Here is a 14,036-nt window from a genome sequence, read left to right on the forward strand (position 1 = left end):
ATATGATTTTTGGAGACGCGATTTACCCATAAATGGGTTAATCAATGTTTGAATAGGAATTACCTTGATCCATATGGAAGATCCTGAACATGTCAAACATCTCTTAATGTCTGTATTATCGAGACAATATATTTTAGTAATTTATTTCCATTTTATTCTTTTTCATTTATCTAATTACAAAATATTCAAACCGAAAGTTAAAGTAAGAAATTATTTTAATGAATGAAAAGTTAAGAAAAGTTACGAAAAGAAATAAAAGCGATGGTTGATTTACACAGAATTCACATCAGAAAAGTCGAACGCGCGGGCGAGCTTCCGTAGTTGATATTTTTCGAATCGTCGCTGCTAACTTTCCTGGCCCGCGATACCGGCTGTCCGGTTCGTCATCTCGTTTAGTCGTGTCCGATCGTTCTCCCGTTTTACTTAACATCTCGGCTGCTCTGCTGTACGCGTTACAGTTTCGGCTTCTTTCTGTCCGTCCGCTGAAAAAAGATTGCGTGATCGTGTCAGAAAATCACCAACATGTGCAGCGGTATAGCAGGTATGTTGCTTCACGCTTTCTTTTTATTTTCATTTCTATCAAGTTCAATTAATTCACTGATTCCAGCGATATTCGTCGTAAAGTGATATTTTTTATTCCAACGATTTCTATTAACTCCAAGCATCTCTTTTTCACTCGTTCTCATTTATAATTATTAATTTTCATAGTTTTGTTAATTATTAGAAAATCCGTTGATCGCAGAAGAGCGAGGAAGCTGCGAGCAACTTCGTTACGAAACGTTCGCTACATATACGTCGATTTTTATCCGAACATCGTTAAGTAATCGTCTCTCGGTGAAATGTAAACCACTTCGAATTTTGCCGTAAGCGAAACACCCCGAAGCGGAATCGCGAGCGCGCGTGAAAGGGCGAGCCTCATAAAAGAAGTCGCGTCTCGTTCTGTTCCGACATTTCGATCGTTCTAATTTCATTCGACGTACCGAGTTCATCGGTCCTAACCTTACGCGGTGTTCCGTATTTTCGTGAAGCTGTGTAATCAAGTTTCAGAAGGACTAGTTTCATTGTGCTCGCAATTTCTCTGGAGTCTCGGGTAAATTGGCTGAGAGAAATCCTTCTAGTCCCATAATTCAATCGTTCGACGTGATTGTTGATCGATATAGAAGTTCGTCTCGGTGATAAATAAATTGCGTTTACGAGATAGTTAAATGTGCAAAGTAAGGATTTGATAATATTCCATAAACAATTTCAAGAAACGCCTCTTATTTTTCAAGTAAAATATTCTAATCAGACTGCAGATATTTACTCAAAGTTATACTTTAATGAACATAATTGAGCTAGACAATTGTTTTGCTTATTAAATATTATAACGAGTACTATATTTTCCGTGTCACATATATTTTTCGATATTCTGTGCGTTTTGCACCATTAAATTTCCCATAAATGCATGAAATTATTAAACATACGTAAAATTCGGTCGACCGATTTTAATGGATTTCGAGATCATTTAAATAGATGAAACAAATCTGTGCTTACGTTTCGTTTGTTTAGTTATGTCCATACAAAGTTTACGTATATACAATTCACTTTCTAAAATCTTGTTTTGTATAGATTTGACTGTTCTCTTCTTTTCATATTTACATAAAGTAATTGTATTATTCCACAGGACTGTTGATTAATATAACTTCCTCTCTTCCTGTTCCAATGATAATTTGATAATTTACATTTGGATATCGAGTATCTCGTACAGTTCTTTCATTTTTCATTTACTGCATACAATTTTTTAATATTCGCATCAGACGACAACCGTTACATAATCAGTTACTTATCTTTCTTCGGTTGCTATATTTGCGGTATGACAGTCAAGTAATTTACAAATACGAGTTGCTTGCGTAATCGCCAATTTCGTTTTCGATAACTAAATAGTTCCAAGTAGATTAAATAGTTCAAGATCGTTTCACTAATGTCCAGAGGCTCCAAAAATCGCCGTTTCACGTATATTACGTGACTTCACGACGATTATTATTTTTAATTGCACATGGACGTCGTGAGTCACGTCATGAGGCGAAATCAGTCAGGGGCGTTGAGCTCGCGGTGGTGAATAGAGTTCGTCGCCGTTAAGCGCGGATCATTTTCTTTTCACGGTTCGTACGGCAATGTGTAACGTGTGATAAAAGCGATCCTGGAATCTCTTATTAATTTTTATCGTGCTTTTGGAGGTGAGAAAAAATTTGCGATATAAAAAGGATTAAAAAGAGCGAACGATAAGGTATGGATCGACTAAACGTAAATTTTTATAGGATCTCTATAGCATTGATATCATCCATAGTATCGTAGATTTTAGTTTTCATAGTTTCAAAAAATGCTATTTATTTTTTAAGTAAAGAATATTAACGTAGATGTTTACAAGGACAGGCATAAATTGTTCTAACTCGTTCTAACTGGCAATTACTTCGGCTTAAAGACTGACTACCGCTGCATTGTTTTTCTCTGCAATATCAACTACTTTGATTTAATGATATACACTCTACCGTTCATAATTATTTCGTCGCTTTTGCTTGATTAGCAGTGGCGATATTTGAATTTGAGCAAATGTCACGATACGCAATTAATCGAATTTTACGAGTAATTTTAGGACTTGCGTTGCACCTATATTTATCGTTATATTTCATACGTTAACCGCTGTAGACATAATTATATAGAATAAAATTATTGCGCTTTAATTTATACGTATATCCATAATGAAGATAAATCTTGTCAGAAATCAATAATTATCTAAATAATTTTGAACCGTAGTGTACATTGAAAGTTTCTTCGTTGCCCAGTACTTGCATTAAAATTTTTACGTTTAGTTCTTCATCAACTTTTACTTTCCACACTTGATCTCTTCCTCCATTCTGTAACTCGTTTGGCAACCTCTCTGTGAATGAAAGTATTTGAAGATCGATGTTCTAAAATCCACAAGGTGGAACTCGCCCCGAAACGAAGACACGCGATGGTTTTCGCGCGTCGAACGCGGTGTCCCTGTTTCTGCGATCCACAGCAAGTCCAGCGTTCTAGAAACCTACACCTACATGTCGAGAGTGGTGATCTCGAGAGCCGGTTCGAACTCCCGACCCACTTCCCGGACACGCTGGCGCGTAATCCGATGCATCTTTAGATCCTCTAGTCCTCTGCTCGATCATTAGCCGCCCGCTCATTGCGCTCGCTTCGATCTCTCCAGCATACGCGTGTCGTTTCTTTTTTTAAATCGTTTATCGTCTGGACTTCTTACAACAATTACGCCAGAACGATACCGTTACCGTAAACGCTACGGTTCATCTGTGATAACTTGAAACTAATTGCTCGGGAGCGCTCATAGATATTTGCATATTTATTTACATTTTAGCGGCGATACTTATCGTTGCTTTATTATAACTGTTATTGAGTTTACTATCGCGTAATCGTATGATGCGGGCACTGTGATTAAAATTCTTATTTTAAACACGCGCGTATCTTCCATGCGGGATTCCTTTATTTCTATCTCTCTGTCGTTTAGCATCTGCACAGGTGATTACCCGAGCGTGCGTTCGTTTTCTAACGACTGCTGCGTTTTCAATAGAAGGCTTCTGTAACCTGTCGATACAAAAGAAAAGCACCAACCTGTTTGTTATTGTGTTATGACACGTGTTCTGGAGAACGCACCTATACCGTGCTATTGTGATAAACAATTTGTGCATGTTTATGTAAATCGATCTTTTTTATCAGTGTGGTTACAAAAATAAAACGCAGATTTCTTTCACACTTTTAATATTCCGATGGACACTTTACTTTGAATATTTTGTGTATTTTTCATCGCGCGTATTTGGTATATTCTTAGACAACTAACTCGTTACTATCTTCAAATTTTGTATATTTCATGTTAGACAAGATTCGATATAGTTGTAAACGATACGAGTTTCAACGACCTACCTATTTTACTAACACATTTTATTAATATACCTCATCAGTCTCTATGCGAACAACAATTACCAGATGACCGATACCGGAAGTTATCGAGTCAGCATGACTACTTGGCCAGCGTGAGAATTTGTATTTGACACAATCGATCTGAAACGCATCCATCATTTCAGACTGCACGATGTTGTTCCTGACCGTGACAACGTGTCTGGTGATGGCGGTACAGGCCGGATGTCCTATGCGACCGACCGCGGAACAAACTTCCGCTCCGAGGACCACGGGCGACGGTGGCTATAGGATACTCGTTAGCGGGAAGGCCGACAAATATATTCCCAACGCTGTTTACACGATCAGTTTGCAAGGTAACGACGTTTACCCCGTGTTTGTTGGCTTCCCTTTCAAAGATCGCGATATTTACAGCGTACAACCATATAATTTAACCTGCTCGACCACCAAGTTTTCTTGTTTAACCATCTACACACCCCAGAAAGTAAATAATCTTCTAGAGTTGGGTCCACACTAACCAGAAATGTTTATGAACTGTTCTATGAGTTGTACACGAGCTGCCTGGAGATTGAACAGAAGCATGTAGCCTCGTATTATAGTAGTAACTGCATAGTAATGCGTAGATCGTCCATCTCCATGAATCGAGTTCGTTGTGTCATCCACGATCGTATCTGACTCTGTCTTTTACCAATCTTGAAATATTCAGGACCACTCGTCCATCCTACAGTATTTACACCGAAAGGTGTGAACAGCTGAGCGGTGGATCTGCCATGAATGACCGCTTGGAAGGCACGTGGTCAGCAAGAAAGATGATCACGAGATGTTCGCAAACTCTTTATGATCGAACGATCGTTCTCTGCTTGTAATAAACTCACGAACAGTTCTTGAAGTCTATAAGAATATTTGAGTAAAGTTTCCGGTCAAATAGATATTCCATGTGGCCGGAATAACGTTTGTCGTTCTCAAACGAATTCGCCGCACGTTTGACGTTTCTCTCTAAAAGTTCGAATCGTTTTCAGGATCACAAACGCACGAGAGGCTGCAACAGTTCACGCGTTTCACGCTCTCGGTGAATTCTCAACACGCTCCAAATAATCTGAACGCTCGAGTAGGATACTTTCAACTGTTCTCCGATTCTTTGACCACGTTCAATGAAGATTGCGTCAACACCATCTCGGAAGCTTCCGATTATCCGAAAACGGAGGTGAATTAGCCTTTGTACAGCCTTTATACCTATACGTACATATGAATTAGCTTCCTTTTTTTAAACGTCTGGTACCTAGCCTTATGTTGGTGAAAATGTACAGAGATAGATAACAAATAAATTTCTGGTTGGCTACTGGCCAACGGTCGGTGATGTTTGATTCCACCGCGTTATCGTGGCCAGAGTCCACGAGCTTCCGCAACAAGACAGTCTAAACGTTGTTACCTTGGCACAGATCCAAGTGATGTGGAAGGCACCGCCGTCAGGATCAGGATGCGTTATCTTTACAGCTATGGTACTGGAGAATAGCGTGCGATGGTACGCCGAGGACGCTGGCCTAACCAAGACCTTCTGCGAAATGGAAGCAGCCGAGACCGCGACCTTCAATGTGGACAAATGCTGCGCCTGCGACGAGGCAAAATACTCGGTGAGTGAGCTGGGCGAATATCTGGCAAACGCGGTTCCAAACTAAAATTTTGTTTTAATTTGTGTACTTGCGAGAATTTAACCCTGTTACGTCCTTTGGATAACTTTTTATCCTTTTTTAAATTTTGCAATCGGTATCTACTCAAAGACTTTGAAACGTTGTCGGCAACTAGTTACAAATTCTAAAGTAACACGTTATGTTGACGACTGCCAAGACTCATTTGTTCAAATTTGGAGCTAATATTCGAAAGCTTAAATTTGATGTTCAAAGACATCGAACGTTTGCTTATTTGTTGAATTGAAAAAGTGAGAAAATTTAGGACCGTAACAGAGCTTAATCGAAGATTAAAGTCGACCGATGCAAGAAGAGTTTCATAAGGTGTCAAGCATCGAATTTCATAAAATTGCATTCAGTATACTGTGTGATAGTTAACAGTGTGTGATATAGTCAGTACGTATCTCGTAATAAAGATAAATTGGACTTCTTGTAAACACGTTTAAACGTGATAAGAAAAGAAAGAAACTTAATAGTACGTTAAACTGTCATCGTGAGAAATTGTGCTGTAAATCACTTGGCGCCGATCTCACGGAGGTCAGTCGGTATTTATACCATAGACAATTTTGTAAAAATCGATGCAGAATACTTCGTAAAGGCTTGAAAGCTATATGGCTTCTCAGCAATTTCTACCTTCGCGTTTCAGTTGACAATGGAAGGACTCTGGTCAAACGTGACTCATCCAAAAGATTTTCCATTTTCTATTTGGTTGACCCACTTCAGTGACCTAATCGGCGCTTCTCACGTGCCGACATTTTCCTTCTGGGGTAAGGACCACATCGCAACTGATGGCTTCCGGCAGTTAGCTGAGTGGGGATCCGCGTCAGGAGTAGAATCTGAGCTCAGGGCTCAAACCGGAAATAAATTAAAAACGCTCATCAAAGCTGCTGGATTGTGGTACCCAAACGTAAACAGCAATACTACCAGCAGTTTCAAGTAATTATTTATATTTTTTGGCTGTTATTGTTGGCACGGTACCTTTGTGTTCTGCAACAATTTCTGTGAAAAGAAAGGTGAAAAAAATGGAAAAACTTTTCTTCAATAGTTATCCTTCCTGGATTTAATTAATTGGATAATTGAGGAGCTCGTAACAAAAATGATCCATGCCAAATTTTTTTCACTTCTTGACCTACGATATGTTGAAATCAGTATTATTAATGTTCTACAATTTTATGGTTTAATTAAACATAATTTCTCTACGACATAATTATAAATATATTTACAGCAATTGTGTGATATAATGAATATCTTGCTAAGAAGTTGAAATATACTGAACAGAAATTAAAGATGCTATATAGTATTCCTTTGCCTAGTGTAGAAAGAGGAACATCGGCAAAGGTTGTTTTAAATATAGGTCAAGGAATTAAAAGATAATATTGATAGGCACTCATTAAATATAAACAAGTAACATCAGGATAAAAATGCTAACAAAAATACGCTTATTATTTTCCTTCCGTGTGCTCTTCATAGAGAATATCCAACTATGTAGATACCAAAGTATGACAATTTCAGAATTGACACAAAGAAGGTGGTTAAAGTGCCAGAGAAACGTTGAAATAATATCCTTATTGGACACGGTCATGTTGAATACAAATATTAATAACTGTAGAAACGTGGGCCATGAAAACCTTGATGTTTAAAAAGATTTTCTAATTAATCTTATTTCTGTTTCTCATTATTCTAGAGTGGATAGGCTACATCCCATGATATCTGCAGCTTCCATGTTTGGCCCTTCTCCAGATTGGGTCGTCGGTGTTAGTAAACTAAATCTCTGTAGAAAGGACTGTACCTGGACCAAAAGCGAGATAATCGATTTATACCCGTGGGACGCTGGCACTGACAATGGAATCTCCTACATGTCACCCAATTCTGAAACAAAGCCGCGCGAGAAGATGAAACCAATCACCACTCTGTACCCTGAAGATCCCAGATCACCGTTTTACGACCCAACTGGAAGGCCCATGCAGCCATTAGCCAGGTTGTATCTGAACAGAGAGAAAATTATTCCGCGGGGTTGCGACGAGGAAATTCTTCAGCAACAAGTCACGCAGCTCGAGGTAGCTGAGAACACCGAGGATACTTCTAGACGTAGGCGACATTCGATGTCCTCTTAATTAATTGTAGTATAGTCGTTTTGCTAGAAGAGTGATATATTTAAGAAAAATTGTTAATTTATAAATATTGACAATTAACGCTAAATGTGAATTATTTTCTAGAATATAGAGAATGTTATTATGTCAACTAACAAAATTATGCTATTTAATAAAAAGAATGCTAGAATTCGGAGACTGTCTTAATCCTTCGTCTGAGAATAAGCAATATACTTTATTAGCAATAAAGTGCCTCAAAGAGTAAAGATTATTGTTTAAATTGTAAAAGAAATAAAATTTATTTGTCGCTAAATGATCGAGTTATTAATAATTTTCTTTCTAACTGAAATTGATTTCGTTTGAAATTTACTCTTCCTAATCAAGTCACTCTTCTAACAAACCATACTCACTTACGCCTTTTAACGTTTAACGTAATTTTCTTATTATTTTCAGCCGAATGTCAGACTACAGAGTACACAGCTTGGTCAAGCTGCTCGGTGACTTGCGGCAAAGGACTGAGAATGCGTACTAGGTCGTATCTAATGCCTGAAAAAGCAACAATGTTCAAGTGCAACAGGCAATTAGTTTCAAAGGAAATGTGTGTCTCATCGACCCCGGAATGCCCGTAAGTATATGGAAAACACATTGGAAACTCTATAAGCTTTAAACAAACAATGAAATTACTGCTAGTAAACGTTTCCTCGGTCGTTTTGAACAATGATATTAATCAATTAAATTATAAATTGTACGCGTCTCTTTTATAAATTTATTATTTCATCGATTTCAGTGGAGAGGAAGAGACAGACGATACTGATTTGCTGCCGGTTCTTAATAATCCTTTCTGCGAGACAACTGATTGGAGTTCCTGGTCCGAGTGCTCCTCTACGTGTGGTCCGGGGCTGAAGATGCGAACAAGACGATTCCGGAATAGCATGGGTCGTAAACGATGTCCTCACGTTTCCATTGTCGAGAAAGAAAAATGTATGGAAGCGGCGTGCGCGCCTGGCTCAGAGGAACAGATCGATCCTACGTGCAAGGTATGCTATCGGCGCCCTGGTTGTAAAGATTTAGTCCCTTTAGCGCTTCCTGTAGCGTGTCTTGAGCACTGAATTCAAACGTTGAATCATGGTTAGTTCGTGTGTAAGATGTAACATTTGTTTCAGGTGACTGAGTGGTCCGATTGGTCTCCGTGTAGCGCTTCTTGCGGAAAGGGGGTAAAATTGAGAACCAGACTGTTGATGGTAGACCCGTCACAGCAACAACATTGCTCCTCTAAAATGGAATTGCTGCAGCAACGTCCGTGTTTGGAGCAGGCTGACTGTACTTTCGACATGGCAACTGCAAAAGGTAAAACTTTAAAAGAATTCGAAAGTGGCGTGTAAATCGGGTGCAGTATTTTACTCCCCTTAATTCAAGTGTTCTATCTATCATTTTGATATAACCGAGCAAATTGAAAGTTAATTTAGAATATTTTAATAATTATTTCGCAGTTTGTATAATATAACTTTACCTAAAAAGTAAAAAAAGTACAGGGAACTTCAAATATTTCAGTACATATTGAGAAACGAAAAAGATATTAAATAGGATATTTTAATTAGAGATTGAATAATTTCGCAAGACTCGTATTCCAAATATTTTTTAATGGAATTTATGCATTAAGAGTTAACTGCGTTCTATTTAAAATTTCATTTCAATAGGAGCAGGTTGGACGAATGGAATTTTACATTGGTTTACTATTGTGTTTCAGTGGTCTGTATGGAACAAGCTGATCCTGGACCCTGCAGGGGTTACTTCCAGAGGTGGGCGTTCGTTCCTCAGAAACTGATGTGCGTACCCTTTGGCTATGGAGGTTGTCGCGGTAACAGGAACAACTTCTTGACTGCTGATGAGTGCAACAATACCTGTCGTATTGTGAGTATTTTTATTAGTCTGTTGTGAACGATTCTTAACAAAATGAAACCTTCGTTTGATTCCAGGTACGAGACATTCTTAGCGGGCAGCCCATAAGTGAAGCTGACGCTAGAAATGGCCTGGTACCTAGCGCAGAACCTGTCGATTGTCGTGTGAGCAGGTGGTCACCTTGGTCACCTTGTAGCGTCACGTGTGGTACAGGTCGTGTTACCAGTTATCGTACAATCCTGGTAAGTCGGATAAACTTTGAATAAAATGATAATATTTACTTCTATTATTACTAACTATTATCATCGTATTGTAATTAGTAATTACTAATTGATATTTGGAATTTCCAGCAAGAGCCACAAAACGGAGGAAATCCTTGTCCCAAGAAGCTTCAGCGGCGATTCAGATGCCAGCTAGCGCCATGCGAGTAACACTTTGAAGAAATTCGATCTTTAATCAACTGAGACGACGAATAAAAGATGAAGTATGCATCTGGGATTTTGTGCAAAAAAAGTTGTCGGTTTTATATAAGAAATCCTGTAAAGAAGTATTCCTTCTGCTCTGAAATTATGAATTCTGGTGACAGATTATAACATTAGCTTGTATATGATATGACAGGTATGAAAGAAACCGATGTATCAGAATAAATGGTATTTTATTAATGGTCACTCGTGATCTCTCTATTCTCAGTTTGAGTTACTGAAATACGCTGGGCTATGATCGCAAACGAACGTAATCGAAAAATGGACCTCCCGTATTGCGTTCAAATATGTTTCTCTTTTCGTTTAACAAACAGCGCCAAACGAAACTTTCGCAACCGAAAAAATTTTATACGTTCGATGGTAAACTCATGCGCGTCTAGAGCAGGCCATGTCGCAAAAACAAGCATAGAAGCTTTTTTCAATATTAATTTCAATTAGTTTCGATAATAATCGTTTATCTGTTAAACATATCTTTCTTTTTCTTCAACATCGATATACAATAATTCGAATCGTACCCTGACAGTTATAGAAACTCGTATATCTTTACGAAACTGTTATAATTTTTGTAAATATTTTTAATCAAGCTTCAACAAATATTTACGAAACGATAACGCTGCGAAATGGCTAATCTCGAGGTCTCCTATACTTCTGCACTCTTGCCCCCGATCTAACAGATCGCGTATTCTCTATAAAATATCTGACTTCTGATGATGAATGCTGTGCTATCGGAAACGATATTAATTTCGATCGTTAAAAAATTCCGCTAAATTCTATGATTCGTCTTCGAGTTACGATCTATTGTTTCAACCGGCTTAGGTCGTTAATAAAACGTTGGTTCCGTTTTGCGTGTACTCTCGTTCCACTGTATGCTTCTTTCTCACCTTGTTTCGCGTTTCTATTTTTCTCCTTCTTTCTTTTCTTTTTTTTTTTTTTTTTTTTTGTTTGTTTCTTTACAATGATAACCGCTTCACAAGATAACACTCACTACGACGTTTGCCAAGTGGACATCTAACTTTACATTTACAATAATAATCTCATAAATAATACACGTAGGCGGTATAGTAATTACGTACGGTCTGTCAGGCTCGCGAACTCAAATAGGATACGAAGACGATGGAAATTCGAGTGGATCCTTTGGATAACGAGATTCTCTTCCGCGTTCCTGACACCGGGTTCACATTAATTACAGTTATTATCATACGTACACGTAATATCTAGGAAGTAGTACGGATCTTAATCTGTTTTAGGCCTCTACTCGACTACGCTACGACTCGTTCTGTTTTGGTCGTGACACATTTATCTCGTCCTCCCTGCTTCGTAAACCGCTAATAAAGGAAAAAGGATTACCGCGGACGCAGCAAATCGTCCTTGCTAGGATACGCTTCCCTTTTGTCAGTGAGAAGAAAAGAAATCGTCGTGTTCGAAGTTTTTCGATTCGTGCAATTCTGCCGTTCGTTTTATCGCTGTCAGCAGATTCTACAATAGTTGTTAGGAATTCCGGAAACGAATATCGAACGGGAGAAACGTATCCTAAATTTCGATCACTTCCTTCCTTTCCCTTATGATAATCGCTTCTTCGTCAGAATAAAATAGTAAGATAAAAAAAAAAGAAAAAAAATACGCTATACGTTTGAGTACGGATCATTGACTAGAATTCATTGAGTAATAAAATAAAGCAGTAATAGATGACTAGTTGAATTAAAAAATGGGAGAAGATTGTAAAAGAGCACCGATCTTCAGCAGACCAGCTTCCTGAAGCGGCATGCATAAATTCGACATGTTCGCCAGTCCATTAACGCGAACGACGATAACGATTTTTCCAGTTTTTTCGAGTTAATTATAATCGTCAGTAAAAGGTTAACGCAACTACCGATCGTCGCAATCCTCTTCTTTCGTATGAGATCGTCCGACTAGTGCTGACTAGGTTAGTTATCGTCGACCCACTTGCCCCTTCCGTTCTGGCAGTAGTAGCAATAGTAATAACAGTATAGTAATAGTAGGTCGTTAGACGATACGGAACGGATTGAAATCGTCTCCGTGGAAGTATCATCTGTTCCGATCGTCGTTCTCACGGTATAAAATCATCGGTGATAATGTTTACGCACGGGCGACGATGAGATTAACTCCGATGGCGTGAGCACGTGAAAATGATAAGTTACATCGGTATGATCATTAGGAACGCGATATAGGTCGATGTGATCGACGCGAGGAAACTTGGATAATTTTAATGAAAATCTTCGCGATGTTTTTTTTCGGGGAAACGTTTTTTCTTTGAGGGATAAGCGCCGCGCGTTTTCGGTCTGTAACGTGTTCAGAAACTTTGTTTCTCAGAGCGACATAAAGCGCCGCGAAAGTTAATCTTCTTCCCCGGAAACGAGAAAGTTGGCGCGTTAGGTGAAAGACGCTCGTATTAAAGTTATAGTTAGGCTCTCTCCCATTCTCTTCTTCTCCCACGAAACATCGAAGTAAAGGGGGCCGTGATGGGTCGACGAGTTGGCGTTGCTCGAGATTCACGGGCGACGTCGCTTATTAAATAATACATGTACATATAATCTATATAGTTTTTTTGTCTCGGCGAAATGCGTCGTCGCCAAAAAGGCATCATTGTGCGTGTGCCGACGACCACGCGATCTTACGCGATCCTCCTTCGCGATCGATGTCGTCGTTCCAGCCTTTGCTGGTCAGTGGAAATGTAACTCGTCTACGCGCAAATATCGATTCCGGTACGTGATACGTTGCTGCGGAGCGATCGTTGAATCTTCTCAGAGCCATCCTCCGGATACATCGTGACCGGATATCGGCTCGATACCCGGAAGCCGCTGTAGCTGCGTCGCTGATCCGTTCCTTTTCATGGTCGCTGGGAGAGAACTGCTCGCGACCACGCTCTCCTCCGTCGTTGATGGTGTCAGCGGAGCAGCCGGAACCACTTCGCAACACAAACAAACAACATCTCCTAGCTGTTGCTAGAATTCACTTATGCTCGTGTCTGTGCAAATATACTCTAGCATCGTCTTATCGTTTTGATAGCTTACCAGATATACGTAAAAATCTGAATTGTTTCGACTTTGTTCCATTTGAAGATCATTGGAAGTCAAAGCATCGAAGTAAACAGAGTGACTCAAGGTTACTTAACCCTCGTCGATCGTAATAGATAAAGATATTTCATGTTTGTTACCATCTAAGATAAAGAATTGTATGTAACTTTCTTTGCAAAGTACAGTTAGGTACATCGTAGAGATAAAAATTCTCTCTCCTCGATTAGAATCTTTTAAAAATATTCCGTAGATTTACTTTTCCATAAAATAATATACGATAATGACGCAGCGTTGGACAAAAGTGAAAAGACATTCAATGCCAATTTTCGATACTTTTCAAAGTCACAGATTTTTGAAAAAAGACTACAGCGATCCAGCCACCATCAGACGAGGATTAAACGATGTTAAACGTTAAAACTACGACAGGGACTCACCAGGTTGCTCGTTAGCGTTGACACCTTCAGGTGTGTCGATACTAGGCTGTTGACTTTGCGTGCCTTCGTGTCTCCTCGGTGGAATCGGCTGTTGGCCCAATTCCGGTCCTCTAGCTGGTACGCTGCTGGCTCTCTGTAGTTGTTGTTTCTTCGATACTTTCGAAACGAGAACCGAGGTGATCGGGTACACCGGATTCGTACCGCTGCCGCTCCTCATTCCCGAAGTCGTCCTAGAGTCTGAGAAGTTCTTTCGTTTCTTTCGGAGTGCCACCAGCGCGCCTAGACCATGAGCGAACATGTGATGTCCTTCGTGATGATGCGAATGATGCGCGTGATGGGAATGGTGCGTGGCCTGGACTTCGGGTCCAGGGGTCTCCAATGATGATTTTGAGTCCGTCGATCCTTCCGATCTTGAACCGCCATCTTCAGAAGCAGGCGAGTACACGGAATCCTCTGAACGAGATCTACC

General features: G+C 39.5%; 2 protein-coding genes across 13 annotated transcripts in view; one reads left to right on the forward strand and one right to left on the reverse strand.

The window, feature by feature from the left end:
• Positions 1-321: 321 nt before the first annotated feature.
• On the forward strand, positions 322-10,284 carry LOC132907684 (spondin-1). Of its 4 annotated transcripts, none has more exons than XM_060961023.1 (12): positions 322-541; positions 4,110-4,298; positions 4,962-5,146; positions 5,382-5,573; positions 6,274-6,563; positions 7,312-7,715; positions 8,171-8,342; positions 8,505-8,754; positions 8,881-9,064; positions 9,465-9,628; positions 9,694-9,858; positions 9,967-10,284. In XM_060961023.1, the coding sequence occupies exons 1-12, from the start codon at positions 523-525 to the stop codon at positions 10,045-10,047; spliced, it is 2,295 nt and encodes a 764-aa protein (XP_060817006.1). In that variant the 5' UTR covers positions 322-522; the 3' UTR covers positions 10,048-10,284. The 4 variants fall into 4 exon arrangements, with proteins under 4 accessions (XP_060817006.1, XP_060817009.1, XP_060817007.1 ...); XM_060961026.1 differs by lacking the exon at positions 322-541 and adding an exon at positions 844-863; XM_060961024.1 differs by lacking the exon at positions 322-541 and adding an exon at positions 914-1,090.
• Positions 10,253-14,036, reverse strand: part of LOC132907678 (transient receptor potential-gamma protein) — a 102,617-nt gene continuing 98,833 nt past the window's right edge. For all 9 annotated transcript variants that reach the window (XM_060961013.1, XM_060961012.1, XM_060961009.1 and 6 more), the window contains 2 exons: positions 13,568-14,035; positions 10,253-13,024 (listed from right to left, as the gene is read on the reverse strand). In XM_060961013.1, the coding sequence (XP_060816996.1) occupies positions 12,861-13,024; positions 13,568-14,035 (632 nt within the window). In that variant the 3' untranslated portion in view covers positions 10,253-12,860. The remainder of the gene's footprint in view (positions 13,025-13,567; position 14,036) is intronic.

The sequence above is a fragment of the Bombus pascuorum genome, chromosome 6 (genome assembly GCF_905332965.1).
Source record: "Bombus pascuorum chromosome 6, iyBomPasc1.1, whole genome shotgun sequence".
In the NCBI taxonomy this organism is placed as follows: domain Eukaryota; kingdom Metazoa; phylum Arthropoda; class Insecta; order Hymenoptera; family Apidae; genus Bombus; species Bombus pascuorum.